General features: G+C 36.1%; 1 protein-coding gene across 1 annotated transcript in view; it reads right to left on the bottom strand.

Annotated features, from left to right (window-relative positions):
- LOC129801064 (uncharacterized) overlaps window positions 1-19,144 on the bottom strand; it is a 60,957-nt gene that overhangs the window by 30,502 nt on the left and 11,311 nt on the right. The window contains exons 9-12 of the mRNA XM_055845822.1: window positions 18,199-18,920; window positions 14,100-14,375; window positions 7,943-10,979; window positions 2,070-2,182 (exon numbers count right to left, since the gene is read on the bottom strand). Coding sequence (XP_055701797.1) covers window positions 2,070-2,182; window positions 7,943-10,979; window positions 14,100-14,375; window positions 18,199-18,920 — 4,148 coding nt within the window. The remainder of the gene's footprint in view (window positions 1-2,069; window positions 2,183-7,942; window positions 10,980-14,099; window positions 14,376-18,198; window positions 18,921-19,144) is intronic.

The following is a 19,144-nucleotide window of genomic DNA, read 5'->3' as shown; positions in this document are numbered from 1 at the left end:
AGCCAAGACACCCACCATATGTCGGGTCATGCGCCTTTTTGTTTAGCCAAGACACAAACCATTTGTCGGCTTATAGCCTTTCGGGTCATCCAAGACACAAACCACATTTCGGGTGGATTTCGGCTAACTTCAGCCACGTCATTAAGGGCAAATGATCCATTAGATCTTGAAAACCCAATAAAATTGTTATTTAAGATATCTGAATCTTCGAAAACTGGGTTACATCTCCTGTCTGAAACTTATCCAATACGGGCTCTATAGGCTTAGCCATATGGCTTAACTATAGTTAAATTTCTTACCAGTCAAGGGTTTCTGGTAAATTTTAACGTAGGATTGGATCAATTTTCAAATAAAATTGAGCCTTATCAGAAGCTAAATTACATTATGATATGGCTCAGTTCCATTTAAATATAGGAGAAAAACCCAATTTCAAAGCTGCTCCACATTCAAAGATGCCCCATCTCTCCTTATTAGGCTCTGAAAAACCCATAAAATTGGTTGCTAATTAGGATTTTGAGATCTTCGGAAACTGGGCTAAATCATCTGAAGAATACTTAAGAGATGCTCACAGGCTGAGGGAAATAAAGAGAAACATCTGAGTGAAGATAGAAACAAAGTGACATATCTAAGTTCGCGGGCACTTTGAATTTTTCGTTACCCCTTTAGGCACCTTTAAGAATATCAATAAAAGCCTACAATAGAAATTATGATGTTTTCCTATGTCTAGAATTTCATCTATGAAGTGAAGTCTAGAAAGAAAATTCTAGAAAGAAAATTCTTGAAGAATTATTAAGGCCAAGGATTTATAAATTCTGGGGAGCACAAATCATTTCTAGATAAGTTCAAAACCTTGTAAAAAGTGTTTAAAATGCTTCACAAATATGAACCAGTTTGAGAACCGATTATAAATCGGAAATTGGTTTTCAATCTGAAATTTAATTCCATTGCTTCTACGGTATTCTGAGAAGTGATTTATAAATCAGTTCGAATGGATTTTGAATCACTAAAATTTAAGTTTTGATCAAATTAGATGAAATTGGTCTAAATCGATAAAAAACTAGTAATTTATTTTCATAATGAAATTTATTAGTAGCGCAGTTTGTACGCTATTTTAATCCTTCCTTTTTAAATCGGTTTGAATCGGTTTTAAACCGCTAAAATATAAAGTTTTAGTTAAGTAGATGAACCTGACCAAAATGGTAAGAAAACGGTAATTAATCTTCATTCTAAATTCAATTACAATTTGTTAAGATTATTTTGGAGAGTTTAAGAACAAAACAATTTTTGAACCGGTTCGAATCGGTTTTGAACCGATCCATAAATCGGATTAAGGAGACTTCGAAAGATCCTTAAACCCGTATTCATGAACTTTTGACCCATAAATGCAATAACTTAGCATAGCGTTAAAGTCACAAATTTGAGCATTCTGTAAAGTTTCAGTCACTGTCTCATCCCTTTTCGGACATTAAAATGAAGTGAAAAACGAGGTGATTTTTATCAAAATTAATTAAAGAAGCGACAGAGACAAATATGTCAATTAATGGTTTACATTTCTTAGGCCACAAAATGCACACAAACAAAAAAAAACAGCCAAACCACCAATAAAATTCCAATAAGAACCTTTGGTATGAGCCTCAAGAATAATTCCCTCCGGGTAATCCAATAAAATGAAGAAACACCATAATTTTGTCATGTTTTTCTTCACCTCATGGCACTTTTAATACCATCGCACAAACATGCACCACCTCTCTTTCTTTGCATTTTTTAACCCCACCAGAAAAGAAAACGATTTCATTTGCCATGAGAAGCCTTCTAAATTGAAATTGCAAGAAGTTGCGAGGTGCAATTTATGAAAATGAACATTTTCACATGTTTCAACCCTCTTCTCGCACAAACCCCTTTCTCGTTAATATTTATATTCCATCTTGTGCCGTCTGTCATTTTTTTTCTCTTTTTGACCAGACGATATATATGTTTTTTTTTTAATGTTATTTGCCTTTTCTGCCCTCTTGGACAAAAGCTCCCCATGTAAGTTTTTGCAAAAAAAAAATTGTTTTATTTTTACTTACCGCCTTCATTATGCTCTTGTCCCATGCAACGCACGACTCCAGGACATACAACGTCATTGCCAATTGAGCTGTCGTCTTTGAGCGGCAAACGGCTTCACGCCACGAAACTAATCCTGTAAGGTGAAATAAATAACATGACATATAGAGAGAGAGTTCCAATTGTACACTTTCCCATTTAACCATTTATCCTGCCCATGCACTTTTTCACTCTCTCTCTCTCTCGCCTTTTTTTCCATTTCCTTTACCAAGGACAATTTTTGCAAGAAAAACTCTCAAGGATTCTCGGACATGTAAGACAGAAATTATTGAATTTCAAACAATAGAATTTGTTTTTGTTGAGGTACAATTTAGCAGTGAGATATGAACAAAGGAAAATAAATTAATTGTTGCAAATCCTTTAGGAAAAGGCGAACATTCTTAAACATTTTCACGATCCTTTTTTCTTAATTAAATGTAAACTGAATTCAAGATTACTTTGTACAGTTCGGAGTCTCACTGTTCAGTTTGTCCTTACTGTTAATATCATCTTTGATCGATAACAACTTACAACTGCATGAAAACCACATGAAGCATATGCTTCATGAACCAAGGGGATCAAAGAGCATTTCACCATTGAGTGAGAGAAATCCGAAAAAGTTAAAATAACATTCCAGAAATGTTAATTTTACCCTGCATTATTGATCCGAAAAGGGTGTAAATATTACCCTTTTTAGGTGTATTATGGGTTAAAGTTACCCTTCTTTCATGTTGATTTTACCCTTAAAAGGTGTAAAATTAACATTAAAAAATTTTGATATATTTTTACACCTAAAAAGTGTTAAAGTTATGACAAAAAAGTTAATCGCAGCCTCTTTTTTCTCAGTGACTGTACACTTAAAGAAAATGTTTCTAACACCACTGAGAAAAAAAGAGGATGCGATTAACTTTTTTTCCTCGTAACTTCAACACTTTTTAGGTGTAAAAATATATCAACATTTTTTAATGTTAATTTCACACCTTTTTAAGAGTAAATTTAACATGAAAAGGGTTAATTCAACCCCTAATACACCTAAAAAGGGTAATATTTGCATTTACACCGATTTCGGATCAATAATGCAGGGTAAAATTAACATTTCCGGAACGTTTTTTTTTTAACTTTTTCGGATTTCTCTCACAGTGTACTGTTTCCAAAGTTTGTAAAAATAATGTTGTATCAAATAAAAAATGCAAAAGAAAATTATTTGATCACAAATTTACCAAAACATTTCCACATAGGGATAGGAGAAACAGGGGTAGAATTAGCCAACATCATTTGGGCAAACTTTTCACAAAATAAAATACAGTAGACTCTCACAAATTCAGGCATTTGGGACCAAAATGTCACCCGAATTACAGAGAAATTCGGGCGACAAAGTTTTTGAAATGCAACGATTTTTTATTCATCTGCATACACACATCGTCGGTTCCGAAGAAGACTATTGTAAGTCCAAAATGTAAACTTTACAGGAAAGAGGTTTAAAGTTTGACAGCTAAAATTTATTTTCATTAATTTCACTGCAATTAGTATACTTTCAGCTTTTGAAACTATTTTATCATACTTACGCATTGAATATCTTCTAGTTAACACTACTTTTAAATTAATTATAGCAAAATTGTGGGCAAAAAACTGAATAATTGGGCACGTTGATTTTAAGTTTTTTTCCTGTAACTTTTGCAGGAATATCTTAACATAAAATTTTGTGGGGATATAGATCTAAGGTTTCTGCATCCAATGACATCATCTTTCTATACTATTGTAAGTAGACTTACAATAGTATTCTTCGTAACCGACGACATACTCATATTTGAGACGCTCAGAACAGAAGTGGACTGTTTTAATAGGGAAATGCATACAAAGGAGACCACTTCTGCTCTGAGCGTCTCATTTGTAGTAAATTTCATGAAAATCCTTTAATAATGCAAAAACACGTCAGAACTAAGACAAACCATGGCAAATTTGAGCATATTTGCTTCATTTGATATAATAAAACTTGAAAAATGTCAACAAACTTTTTTCAAATTTAACTGCTGCCAGAATTAAATACTTTTAAATACTTAAAAGAACCGATTTAGGGAGAGTCTACTGTAGGACGTGAAATATTGATTTCAATGGGATGAGAATCACTTATAAAAATTTTCAGTTGATATTTTAGTTGTAAAAAACACAGATTATACACAATAAATATTATTAAGGTGCCGGAACCCCTTTTTGACCATCTTTCAAATGCATAACAAATAATAAACGAAGAAACCTTATCGGTACACAAAAAAAATTGTAAAATTGTTTGTAAATCTTTGTGAATTCCTATACGAAATGCTCATAAATCATTTAACCCACAAAAAAGTTCGTGAAAGTTTGTACTTTTTCCCACAAACATTGTTCGTAACATGATCACTTGAGGAACATATTTCGTTATTTTACATACTTTTGTTCGTAAATGTTCGTAAACATACAGAAAAATGTCCGTAAAATTTTGTCATTTGTCCGTAAAAGCTTGTCAAATGATCATGTTACGAATAATGTTTCTGAAAAAGTACAAATCCAATAGGAATTCACAAACATTTACGAATAATTTAACGAAATATTTTTTTTCTATGTATAGTAATAAAACGAATTACAATCATTTACGGCAGAATATTGACAGTAGAATTCTCACCGCATTTCGTTAATTTACGCATTTTCATTGCAATTCTTACGCAAATTCTCGATTACCGTATTACCTTATCTCATACTCGGTGGCACTAGGTGAAAATAATATAAGAAAATTGAAGAAATAAAACGAAAATACGATAAATGGTGAGCAAAAAAACTGTACAATTAATTTCTCGTACAGTTTTCTTTTTTTTTTAACTCACCGTTTATCGCATTTTCATTTTAATTGTTCAAATTTTTTATATTATTTCCACCTAGTACCACCTAGTATGAGATAAGGTAGTAATATGGTAATTGAGAATTTGCGTAAGAAGTGAAATGAAAATGCGTAAGTTAACGAAATACGGTGAGGCTTTGACGGTTGACAGTGAGCATTTTTCTGCCAATGACACTTGCATCATGGTGCAATTCTAATGAGAAATAAAAAGGAGAAATCTTTCTTCTAAACATTTTTTTAGCACATGACTGTTCTCAAGTGCTTCTGTGTTATCAAATGTTCTTTATGTTGGTTCCTGCCTCGACTGTTTTCTTAAGTGCAGTGTTCTAAAACCACAAACGATCGTGAGAGGAACCAACACAAAGAAAAGTTGATTATGTAGAAAATACAGTGGCAATTGAGAACAGTCATGTACTAAAAAAGCGTTTAAGGGAAAGATTACCTCTTCTCATTTTCCATTAGAATAGCACCATTATACGCCAAATGCTTTACCACCTAAAACCTAAAAGTAGTATAACAGTGGTATCACACTAGAGAATTTCACATTAAAATTTTAATGTGATTCACATTAATTGTTGCTGATATGTGTCTTAATGTGCAATTTTCGTCAAGAGCTTTTAGAAATCGATTCATTCAGTGATAAAAAAAAGTGGACTCGAGTCACAAAAATTGGTTTAAATAGATTAAAATAGCATAAATACGATTGATAATTAATGAGCAAATTTATGAGCAAAATTTGCTCATTAAATTTTCATCAGGTACTACTTTATTGCAGTCATTCAGGTAGTTTCTGCGCCATAATTTTCTCACCAATTTATTCGTGATTAAATTGTGATAAAAAGTAATGCTAATACCTACTATTTATCGCACACAAGATGGAGAAAGGACAAAAGACTTTGAAAAAGATCGATGCAGAGGATAAGTAAGAAAAAAGCTAAACAAAAATGTGTTCGATCTACATTTTATATTCCTTCATAAACTTCTATGACTTCGTGGTCAAATTATGGCCGAATTAGTTAAGGCTATACATCAGGAAACCGTCATTTGGGACTACAACTGCCGGGAATACGAAAATAGAGGCAGCCGATCTGATGGTTTTCAGGCCGTTTGCGACAAATTGAGTCACCAATCGCCGGAACTCACATCTCAGTCGGGATTTGAATGATATTCGCTCCCTCATTTTCGTAGTCTTCTTTTGATAATAAAGCCCTACGATTTAAAGCAGCTCTTTAAATTCCTCCAAAGTCATCCGGAGAAAATTATTATGTCCAAAAAAATCGTGCCAGAGAATTTCACCGACACCATGTAAAGGTCGCGTTAGGAGCCAATCTCTCGCCCACAACCTCCTTCTTCTCCATTAGCGGGTCCTTTTGCACGACATAAAAGTAATGTACAGGAGGAAAATTTCCTCTTCTTCACTAAAATCGCACATTTTCGCTCAAACGACTGAAATGCTTCAAAAACAAAAATACTTATCTGACAACCCGTGTGCCATCGTGACATTGAGCAATTCTAGCAATGTGCCCTGACTAAATCAGCGATTTCGAGTGGTTCTAGAAGTTTTAATGAGCAACTTTTCACTTTAACTTTAATGTGAAATTTTCTAGTGTAATAACTCTATGGTACTATTCCAATGAAAAAATGAAATCTTTATGCTGAATATTTTTTTAGAACATGACTATTCTCAAGTGCTTCTGCATTATCGACTTTTCTTTCTATTGTCGATAATGCAGAAGCATTTTCGAAACATCATGTGCTAAAAAACCTTTAGGAGAAAGATTTCCTCTTTTTACTTTTCATTGGAATAACCGGAATAGCACCATAAATCCCTTTAAATCAACCAAAAAATTTGAATATGATTCATAATTTCTTTACTGTCCTACCAAGAATTTATCACATCATTTGGGTATTTAGATTTTTTTTTAATTTTAGATTTTGGATTTAATAGTGGGGTAATTCTAAACAGAATCTAGTTTTGAATTTTATCAACGTTTCAGGTAAGCAAAGAGGAAGAGAATAGCACTTCTCTGTGATCTTTTCCTTTTACTCCTTTGCTCATCTGAAACATTAGATCTTTCGTCTCATTTGGGACTCTGAGTGAGTACCCAAAGCAGCATATGAATGTGAAAAACAATAAATTTTAATTATTCAGAACTGGTAAAAATCCGATTCTTGTGGACCTTGTGGATGATTACAAACTATAACTGTGTTATCATACTTGCACATTAAAATTTTAATATGATTCACATGAATTGTCGCTGGTGAGAGTCAAAATGTGTAATTTGTGTGTTTGAATCATTTTATATTCAAAATTTGATCTATTTGTTGATAAAAAGGTAGACTTGGCCCGCAAAATTTGATATAAATTGATTTATAGCATTAATGCGAAAAATTAATGCGATTTTCTCTTTAATTTTTTAATGTGAAAAATATTTATGCTTTAGGTAAATTTAAACTTATTTTTGCAAGCCAAATACACTTCTTTATAAATAAATAGAAAAACCCCAAATATTAAGTGACTCAAAGACACAAATAACATATTTGGACGCTCACAAGCGACAATTAATGTGAATCACAATAAAATTTTAATGTGCAAGTGTGATAACGCCGTAAGGATGTCCAAATGTAAAATATTTTTTGTAGGACCTCAATTAACTCCTGAGCTTAGATATTTTTGATTAAAAAATGCTGAAATTGGCTTGCAACATATGCTGGTGTTCGGAAAGAGGTAGAGACCATCTGAAAATTAAAAATTAGATTCTATTCAAAACTACCCCAATAGAACCCTGTACTGACCAAATTTAATTTTAATTGACCATTTTTAACACAATCTACTGCAAGTGATATTTATAAGTAATTCGTATTATATTCTTTTTCAAAAGTGGCCATAAGTGGGGAAATTGGTTGTTCCGGCACCCTACATAAAGATTACATCATTCTACTTCAAGTGTTAGTATAAAAAATGCAACGTACTTTTAAACTTACCTTTGGACAGATTCTCCGTCTCTTGATTGCAATTTGGCGATCCTGGATTTGCTGCATTTTGCGTCTGACTCGGCGTTGAATCCTGACCAGTCTGGGCCAGGGCAGCCAGATGAGCATCCGCTGTGCAACTTCCAAGCGGTGGTTTCAGATACCTCCTCTCAATGGCTGCTTCCAGTCCCAAAATCCTCTCCTTTAGATGCTCAATAGTCTGCTCGAGATCCTCCATATCATCAGTCTTTGTTGGCAACATCCACCCCTTAATCTGCATCGAAGCACTAGCCACTTTGTCCTCCAAACCTTCTACCTGGTCCAAGAGTGCTCTGGCCACTCTTTCGCAGACTTTTGGATCAAATGACGGCACTGTTTTGGGATCTATGAAATCTCCATCGACGGTAATGTCCGTGGTCAATTGGCAATCTATGGCAAAATTTGGTCTTTCTCGGAGACACTGCATGAGATTCTGCCGAAGTTCTGTTTCCCGGATACCACGAACATGGAGAACTTGGAGGATTTCATCAATTTGAGCCTCATCGGTGATCCTCCACCAACCATGACGAAGCTCCCGTGGCACAAAATTCTGCTCGAGTTTCCTTGGAAATCCCATCTCTTTGACTTCCTCCAGTTGCTTCTGCTCCTCCAGGGTCATCTGCAGTGGCGTCGGACTCTCACACTGGATGTACGCACTGAGATTTGCCAGGGAAAAATTGGTTATTTGCGAATGAAATCCATTGAGATCGTCACATTTGCCCAAACCAATTTTCCTATCGAGAATCTCACAGTCAAGATCATCTGGTAGATCATCGCATCTATTGAGTGTCCTCTCAATTTCCCTATCACTGATTCCCGACAGGGTCAGAACGGATTCATTGGAAAAATTGAGATCAGCCAAAATTGAGGATTCTGTGTGAATATTGAAGAAATGAATGTTATTGCTGATATCCCAGGGATTTCCCTGATTCTGGACAATTCCCTCGCATGAGACATTCATGTAGGCCAGATGAGGTTGGAGGGAAATTGAATTTTCCGAATCTAGTGGAATGGGTTTCTTGAGGATGGAAAACCACTTTTCCAGCAACGGAACATCTCCATTCTTCATGCAACCATTACTCTCCGGACACTGTTCAATTTTATGCACTTTCGGATCACAATCGCACGACATAAAGTCCCCATCGAGCTCTCGACAGGGTTTCTCATAGAGTTCCTCTTTCTTGATCTTCTTCTCCTCGGGAACTTCCTCTTTGACTTCTTCCTCTTTGATTTCTTCAGGAACGACGGTAGATGGTGGTTGGATTGGAGGTGATTTCATCTCATCCTCCTCCATTTTCTCCACATTCTTCTGCAATATCGCATTTGTTGGAATGGAATCTTCAATATCCATCATTTCATCATCATTATTCTGGGCAGGATTCACTAGTGGTTCCCTCTTTATGCAATCCCCCTTTTCTGATTTAACTTCAGGCTTCTCTTCGTCATCTTCATCATCCTCATCATCTCCATGACTCTCTCCTTCATCCTCTTCCTCATCTCCGCCCTCTGACGTCCTCTGGGCATTTCCCTCCAGGAATTCATGATACTTCATTATCTCTGGATTGCAAGATTCCATTGCTTCAATAAAAATCCCACCAGCTTTTGGCAGATCCCAGTATCTTCTCCAGAATCTATCCTGTCCATAGCAAGTAGCCCTGAGTCTCCTCAAATTGATCTTCAGTGTCTCCCGTGTCAGTTGAGATGATTTAATCACCTTCTCTAGTTTCTTCTGCACCTCATCAACATTGAGTTTCTCATCTTCATCCTCCTCCAGTGGCAATTCCTCCTCTAAATCACTGATATCATCATCCAAACATGCATCAGTCTCATTGAGATCCCTGATCTTTCCGGAAAAATTCATAGAAGCATTGCAATCTGTATCTGTATCATTGAAATCATGCTTCTGTTTCTCCGATTCAGATGGCGTCTTCTTTTCCGACGCCTCCTCAGATGTGAATTTACTAACGTCATTGCTATTGACAGAATCCTCCTTGGTCTCTTCATTAGCCGCCAATGCAGTCTTTTCCGTATCCCCCGTCTCATACTGCCCCTGATCCTCTCCCGTAGTCCCCTTCTCACCACTTTCACCCTGTTTCGGTGTCTGCTGACCACTAGCCGGTGGTTCCGGTGAAGCTTCCCTATTCAACATTGCCGTTATCATGTTTAACCTCACTTTCCTCGCATGCAAGGATTTATACTTCCTGAGTTTGATATCAATCAAATATCTGTCACGTCTCATGGCCGATGCCATCTCCAGACTCCCATCAATCTGCTTCAGAACTGCCTTATTCATCAGCAAATCATTGCAGAGATGGGCAAGAATTTGGGCTTTTGTAACTGGACTCAGTGCCACAAAAGGCTTATCCCTCAAACACTCACTCAACTTCCACGTACTATTCTCATGCAAATGCTCATAATACTGAATATTCTTCCCTGTGCTACTCGTTATGGCCATATCCGATGTTGTCTGATGATGATCAGCAATTCTCTTCTCCCTATCCCTCTCAAAATTCACCCCAGTCAACTGTTTCACCTCCCCCGTGGCAGCTGCATACAGATAAATTCTCAAAATCTCCGAAACATTGGCATTCGTAATGTCAGCCTGACGCAATGATTGCCCCAAAAGTGTTGTATGACGTCCTGGATTTGGAATACCCGGATCCTCAATGGCACACACCAATAAGTGCGTGATCACAGACAGAAGTTCCTCCTCAGCCTCACCCCCACTATCCGACACCAGGGCAAAATGCAATGATTGCAGTGTCGGCAAACTCTCCATATCAAATCCCAGAGTTTCCCCAAAATTGTGCAAAAACTCATAAACCATCAAAAGATCAGCAAATGCCTCTCCCGACAATGACAAATTCGGTATTCGCTGATATTTTGGCAAATTTTGCCCACCAGCAATTTCAGAGTCCTCCTGGGGCTTCCTAAGCTCACCCAGAATCTCCGAATCCCTCTTCTTAGCTGCCAATTTCTTCTCTCGTGCGATGAATTTGTCCAAGACAAGCTGCGGAAACAGCATTAGACCGGAAAGTGAAAGCCCAATTAGAGGTCAATTGATCAAAAAAAAAACACCCATTGAGGGCATCGCAATTTAGCATTATCATTAAATTACACACTTCTAAATCACTTTGGGGTCGCACAAATGATCATTTTGCTTTTGATCTTTCTCTCTCTCTGTATCGGCTGCTGATCATCATCATGCGCAAAAATTGATCAATTTGCATTTGATTAGGGCTATTTGTAAGCAAAAAAAATCTACAAAAGCCCATTTGCATGATTATTCTATTCTTACGACACACAAATAAATATTATTTGCAACAGAGTTGAAATGTATTTAGATTTGAAATTTTAAAAGGAAGGTGCTGAAAGTTCGGTTGACGCAAGTTTCGGAGAACACAGGTTTCGTACCAGTATTTACAAGATCCGGAGTCTAAATGGGGAGGGGGGCGGAATGCGACACATAGTCTCTTCCCCTGAATGCTCCTATGTCCACCTCTAAGCGAGCTCGATGCCTGGTAGGCTCCGGTACACTCAGGTAAGTGATAGAACAATGGGTAACCAACTCCAGTGGGAAGTCACGAACCTGAGGCCAACGAACAAGAGATCTGGTCCTTCTAGAGACAGTTGGGCGAGAGGCTAAAAATCCCTCCCCGTAAAAGCAAGCACCAAGGATCCGGCAGAATTTCACTATTGACCAGTGGGATTTTAAGGTTGTAACCTGGGGTAACTCATATTGAGAAACCCTCGTCAATTGTCCGAGAAACGCTCTGCGAAACCCAAGAAACCCACTTTTTGCATCGTGAAACCCGAGAAAACCAAAAATTGCATCGCGAAACCCGAGAAACCCAATTCCTGTATCGCGAAACCCGAGAAACCCAAATATTGCATCGGGAAACCCGAAAAACCCACTATTTGCATCGCGAAACCCGAGAAAATCAAAAATTGCATCGCGAAACCCGAGAAACCCAATTCCTGTATCGCGAAACCTGAGAAACCCAAATATTGCATTGCGAAACCCGAGAAATCCAATTCCTGTATCGCGAAACCCGAGAAAACCAAAAATTGCATCGCGAAACCCGAGAAAACCAAAAATTGCATCGCGAAACCCGAGAAACCAGAAACCCTTGTCAGAAAAAATGGAAATGAGTTACCCCTTGGGTTGTAAGGAACTTCTGGTACCTCGAGTCGGTATTGACAACGGACAATGACGTCAGGGTAGAGGTTAATGAGAGGCTCGCTGTGGGAAGCAGATGCTTTTATGCTCTATCATCAATTTTCCAAGCGAGGAACGTCTCAAGGTCTTCAAAGATCAAAATATACACCACCATAGTTAAACCCATCATTATCTATGGTTTGGAGGTAGTAGCACTGACACGCGTTGAAGAAAGTACGCTAAAGATCTTTGAGAGACGAATTCTTCGACGGATATTTGGAGCTGTCTGGGATGTTTGGTCCGGGGAATTTCGTACTAGAATGAACCACGAACTGGAGCAACTCTATGGATAGCCCAACTTTGCTGCCTCCATTCGGGCGAAACAACTGAGCTGGCTCGGTTATGTGCACCGAATGCCAGATGATAGAATGCCCAAGAAGCTACTGAATACGAAACCGGAAGGAGTTCGATCTAGAGGACGCCCCCGAAGGAGATGGCAGGAAGTAGTGAATGAGGTCCTTAAACGACTGAGTGTGTTGAAGCGCTCGAAGGTTATCGCTTTGAATCGCGGATAATGGCGAGGGGTGGTACAAGAGGCCTTGTCCCTCAATGGGACGTAGCGCCACCTAAGTAAGTAAGTAAGTAAAAGCAAGACTGTAACGAAAACTCGCTAGGAGCCTCCGATAAGACAGACTTTTTAACAGCGACCTAATGCGAGAAGCCCGGTCGCTTAAAGAACTCTGCCACTACCTAAGTAATAAGTAGGTTTGAAAGATTCCGATGGTCACCAGTGAAATTATGATTCACCTCAAGACTTAAAACACAATTTTAATCTTGCCCAGAGCTTTCGATCCAATCCAGATATGGACCTTTTCCAGTAGTCAACTAAAACTTTTTTTTTGATTTCTTTTGAGAGTTCTAGTAGCTTCCAAGAACCCAAAAAGCTTTAAAAATAAAGTTTCAGTTCACCAGTGAAGATGCTTCGTATAGACAAATGGATAAATTCATTCTCAGTCATATAATAACATGGTCAAATTTTTACAATACACAAAATCTCAATAAAAGTAAGAAAAAAAGCAAAAGATTCTGCTCTATTGAAATCATACCGCTTTGGAGTATTTTGAAGTTGAAAATAAGCTATCCAGGATCACAAGCTCTGGACCAAATGCTCTGAGCAAATTTAAAAGTGTAGCCCTTCCGGACAACTGACACTTACTTTGGAGAGCATTACCCCTGAAACCTTCCGCGCCATTTCGTCCGCGAGGAGCCTATCATTTTCCCGCCCTATCCTCGGGGCAAAATAGCCACTGCCCCCCTCCCTTATTTACTTCCCGCGAACGCATGGACGGCCTCAGATTTAGAAGAAAACTTAACTTTAAACGATCGCCGAATTTTTTGGGTCACTGGTAACTCAATCTTCCTCACAGGGCTCAAGAACATAGGAAAAAGATTGCAAAACTAGCATCACCCGAAGCTCCAAAACCTTGTGTTATTTTTTAATTAAAGAAAATTTAAAAAATAAAATCAATTCCTCATCTAGAATATATTCAACTCCGATAGTGATCATTTATCAAATTTGATTAAATCTCATTGCAAAAATAGCTCATCTCTTAAATATTTAGCAAACATCCTGTCCAAAAAAAAATTACCAAGAATATTGAGATGTTTCTTCTGCTGAAACCAATAATAAATTGCCACAAGAAAGAATCATTGAAATTTTTGTAATAAAAGAACGATCACGGTGTCATAAAATGATCATTAAAGTGAATTAAATCATCAAGTTGCGATCAAGTGGGTTTTGTACAAATCACTGCAAAAATCACCGTGGTTAGACATCCAAACAATATTGAGAATCAATGGATGGGAAAATAGCAAGACAAGAAAAGGAAGCCCATGAATGAAATGAAAACATGGTCACACCGGAGACTCTGATCATCTCCTCGACTAATGAACGAATATCGCATTAATTACCTGATGTTTCTTCCTCTCCCTCTCCTCGTACTTGCGTCGAATCTCAAGCAACTTCACCAGTCCACTGTGATGCCTTCTCCGTTCCTTTTCCAACTCCCTCTCGGACGCCTTCTGCCTCTTGAGCTCCTTCTCCTGCATCTTCCGCTGCATCTCCTCATTCTTCTGTCGATCACTTTCCTCGCGCTTTCGCCTCGCAACCTCTGTACTCTGTTGATTACGTACCTGGCGCTCCTGACGCCCTGTCTCCATTCTATCTGGTTTCTCATGTTCCTTCAGCTGACAAAAGAACAACAGAAAACCCAAGTGTTAAAGATTTTAAAGGAGACAAGATTCTATTTTGAGGCAACTCAAAAAGCTCAAAAATTGTAAAATAAATGGAATTCCCAAAATTAACGAAAAAACCGTTGAATCCGTTGAGTCTTTCTTAATAACAGTTTTTCAAGGTCAAAGATTAAAAGAGCTCTTGAGAGCACATTTCTCAACCGATTTAGCCAAATTTGATGTCGTTGCAAAGGTCTTGGAATACCTAACAAGTTTGAACCAGTTTCAATCGGTTGTAGCTGGTTCTACACGGTAAAAAATTTCGGCACATATTTGTTCGAAATTTCAGGAACAAATTTGTATAAAACGAAATCAACTCAAATTTGTAGACATTCCCCTGTATCAAAACGGTTCCAAAAGAAAACTCTAACAAAATTGAAACTGCATTTCATAACAAAATTATAAAGAAAACTTTTTGGAACAAAAAAAATTTCTTTTCAAGGTGCAAATCGATGCCAAAAAAATTTGTTCCAAGGAAAACTTGTTCCAATATTTTGGTGAGTGTCCAAAAGTTTATACCGTGTAATTGGTTTAAAACTATTTAGTTTAATCTATATAATATTTCCTTAATCTATTCTGAATTAAAGTTTTGTTAAGCAGATAAAATGGGGCTTTAGGGCTTCAGAGTCTAACCCATGATGAGCCCTGGAATCCAGTCGAAATTTTCGGTTAGAGACTGACAGAAGGAGGAATCTTGTGTTGGTGATTTGAATATTTTTACAAATCAGCTTTAATGTATACTCTGCCTACGGGATACTGCACGACGCTTTTTAGGGGATGGAGTGTCGTATATAAGTGAATTTTTAATTTATCCTTATACTTCATGCGAGCAACACATACTCGCAGCGAAGTAAGTCAAGTAGGGTCGGAAGAACGTCTGTTCGACAGGGGACCCCTATTGACACTTTTGTCAAAATGTTGAAAATTATTTAATGTATCTAATAAAATATAAGTAATATAACGTTTTTTCGGTAATATACCTTTTACTATAAACAAAGATGTTCAAATTTCGTATCCCAAATGGTACAGAGTAGGATGTCAATAGGTGCTGACACGAGTTCTTAAAGTGTCAATAGACGTTCCTTTCACCCTTAAGCTTGGCTTTAAGCTTAGGTTCATCATCCGCGCTCGGGTAAGTAAAGAAGTTGCTGCAACTATCCTATACTTGAGCATCATTCACCCAGTCACTATAGAGCACGAATTTCCTGCTCTTTGCACTTTCAGCTGCACGAAATTCCCCACATTTTAGTGTCAAACATTTTAGTGTAAATAAATGTATAGAAAATAAAAGCTTCAACCATTTTTAATGGTTACTGAGGCATTTCGTTTAGGTATCAAAATTCAGGATTAGAAAATAAAGATCGCACAAATATGAATATTTCAAAATTTTAAACTTTGAGCCTCTGTATCTAGGTAAATGCTCGATGTAGACTGGAGAATAGATACGTTCTGAAAAGGTCTTGACATCAGCTACAACATACTAAAATTTCAACCTAATCGGCCCAGTTTTAGATTTTGACAGTTATTCAAAATGGGGGACAGAAACGTCAAATCAAGATGGCGACCACGTGTAGACCTCGTGCATCTTACCCTTAGATGTGAAGATCTTTGTTGTCGTTTATTAGTATACATTTTGATTTTTTAGTATTTATTAAAAATGCGAAGTCTTAAAAATGCAAACCTTTTTTCTTGATTTTTTTTAAAGTCAAATTTGGTCAGCAAAAAATTCGAAATTATCAGTAAAAAGATAAAAAAGGGCAGTAAAACTTAAAAAAAAAATCAGTAAAAAATTGAAAAAAAGCAGTACTTTATTAAAAGCGATCAGAAAAAAAATTAAAAGTGGCCAGCAAAAAAAAATTAAACATGATGAGTAAAAAGTAAAAGATGATCAGTAAAAAACAAAAAGTGGTCAGTAATAATGAGCAGTAAAAATATTGAATTTGGTCAGCAAAAAATTAAAAATGATCAGTGAAAAAATTTTAAAAAGCAGTAAAAAATTAAAAATAAGCAGTAAAAAAATAAAAAGTGGTCAACAAAAAATTAAAAACGAGCAGTAGAAATATTCGAGATGATCAGTAAAAAATTAAAAAGTGATCAGCAAAGAACTAAACATTAACTTTATACTTACAAAATTTTACTTCTTACCGACAAAAGTGAATATTTTTACTGATCATTTCGAATTATGTGCTGATCAACTTTAATTTTTTACTGACTACTTTTAACTTTTTACTGATCATTTATATCTTCCCTTTATTTTTTACTAACCACATTTTAATTTTTACTGAGCATTTTTATTATTTTTGATTTTAATTTCTATTTCTGACTGCTTAGATTTTAATTTTTTTATTGACCACATTTAATAATTTACTGATCATTTTTAATTTTTGCTAACCACTTTTTTGATTTTTACTGATCAGTTCTTATTTTTTACTGATCACTGCTGATTTTTTACTGACCATATTTAATTTTTTGCTAACCAATTTTAATTTTTTACTGACCAATTTTTATTTTTTACTGCTCGTTTTAAATTTTTTGCTGACCAATTTTTATTTTATACTGCTCGTTTTTAATTTTTTACTGACCATTTATTTTTTACTGACCACTTTTAATTTTTTTACTGACCACTTTTAATTTTTTACTGACGACGTTTAATTTTTTACTGTTCACTTTTAAATATTTTACTGACCAATTTTTATTTTTTACTGCTCCTTTTTAATTTTTTGCTGACCACTTTTTAATTTTCAGTGATCAATACGAATATTTCTGCTGATTATTTTTAATTTTTTGCTAACCACATTTATTTTTTACTGACCACTTTTAATTTTTTACTGACCACATTTAATTTTTTAATGTTCACCTTTAATTTTTTACTGACCAATTTTTATTTTTTACTGCTCATTTTTAATTTTTTGTTGACTACTTTTTATTTTTTACTGACCACTTTTAATTTTTTACTGACCACATTTAATTTTTTGCTAATCAATTTTAATTTTTTACTGACCAATTTTTATTTTTTACTGCTCGTTTTTAATTTTTTACTGACCAATTTTTAACCGACCACTTTTAATTTTTTACTGACCACATTTAATTTTTACTGCTCACTTTTAATTTTTAACTGACTAATTTTTATTTTTTACTGCTCCTTTTTAATTTTTTGCTGACCACTTTTTTAATTTTTACTGCTCATTTTTAATTTTTTAATTTTTATTTTTTTTATTTTTTTGGCTGCTCATTTTTTGCTGATCAACTCGAATATTTTTACTGCTCATTTTTAATTTTTTACTGACAATATTTTCCTTTTACTGAACTGACCGTTTTAATTTTTTGCTGATTAATTTTCAATTTTTTACTGATCAACTCGAATATAATCTACTGATCAATTCGAAGTTTTTACTGACCAAATTTAACTTTACTGACAAAATTGAAAATTTTTACTGATTATCTCGAATTATTTTCTGATCAAGTTTATTTTATTGCTGACCACTTTTGCCTTTTCACTGACCATTTGTTTTTTGCCCTTTTTAACCCGTTTTTTTCAAAGATGTAAACTTAACTAAATACCCGTATGTTAATATCTTTAACCGTTCTACCATTATAAAGAAAAAAATGTTTGGAATCAAAATATGCACTTTTGGATAATCCAAGCCCAATTTTCACAGATTCAAATTAAAAGCAACTGCAGAACTCGATGATGGTATTAATCCAAAGCTTTGGGACATGTTTCTCGCGGGAGGAAATTCAATTAGCCATAAAACACTGAATTTTTTTTTTCACTTACCTTCTCCCTCTTGGCATTCTCCTCCTTAACAATCTTCTTGACATCCCGAAGTGCCTGCTGTTGTCGAGCAATCTCAATCCTCTGTTCCACGCCCAATTGTGTGTGACGCGTATACATCTTCAGTTCTTCCAGACGCTTCATCACATCCACATCCGTCATCCGGATGAGATCCTCTTCGCGCACAGGCGTCGATGTCAGCGGTGCCTGGAGGAATGTGCCCAAAATGGCTCTGGTGGAAAAGCTGAAATTGTCCTTGGACAGCATTGGATACTGCTTCTCAATCACAATTTCCACTTCCTCCATTGACTTGAGTTTTAGTTGACTCTTGGGCGGTATGTAGATCACATCCCCAATTATCTGACCACTTTTCGTCAGACCCCTGATCACTGTCTCACGCTTCCAGCCTCCATTCATTGGCACCAGCAATTCCTCCAGATTTATCGTCTCCTCAGTCTCCGATTCGCTCTGGCCCCCGTAATCAGTGACAACACTCTCGGAATCCGTTGACACATCCATCTGACCATCTTGGAGATTGCGCGACTGAGGAGCCGATGGAGGTCGAACACATTCACCTCCGGACGTCTGACCCAGAAGATGTTGACTCGTGATAGATGGCTTTATCCCAACAGCTCGACTCTGAGCCAACAGGGATGCCACAGTGTTCTTCTTGGGCTTTGAGACTCCACGGCCCAAATTCCGGGGACGATTTTCCTTCGATTGGACTTTAAATAAAAAATATTGTACCTTTAGTAATTCCTTTTGGAAAATCAAACTCGTGCAGAAATAATGGACATCTTTCTTTAACATTTCCAATTTTATAAATTTTATGAAACTTTCCCAAAATATTGTAGCAAAAAAGCTTAACGGTGCTATCACTAGGATTTTTCACTTTTTAATTTTAAATTCAATTGAGCCAATTGAGCAATTAAGATTTCTAGAATTTACT

This window comes from Phlebotomus papatasi, chromosome 2, assembly GCF_024763615.1.
Source record: "Phlebotomus papatasi isolate M1 chromosome 2, Ppap_2.1, whole genome shotgun sequence".
NCBI classification, from domain to species: Eukaryota; Metazoa; Arthropoda; class Insecta; order Diptera; family Psychodidae; genus Phlebotomus; species Phlebotomus papatasi.
Note: the sequence above shows the minus strand (reverse complement) of the source record. Positions and strands in the feature narration are given on the sequence as shown.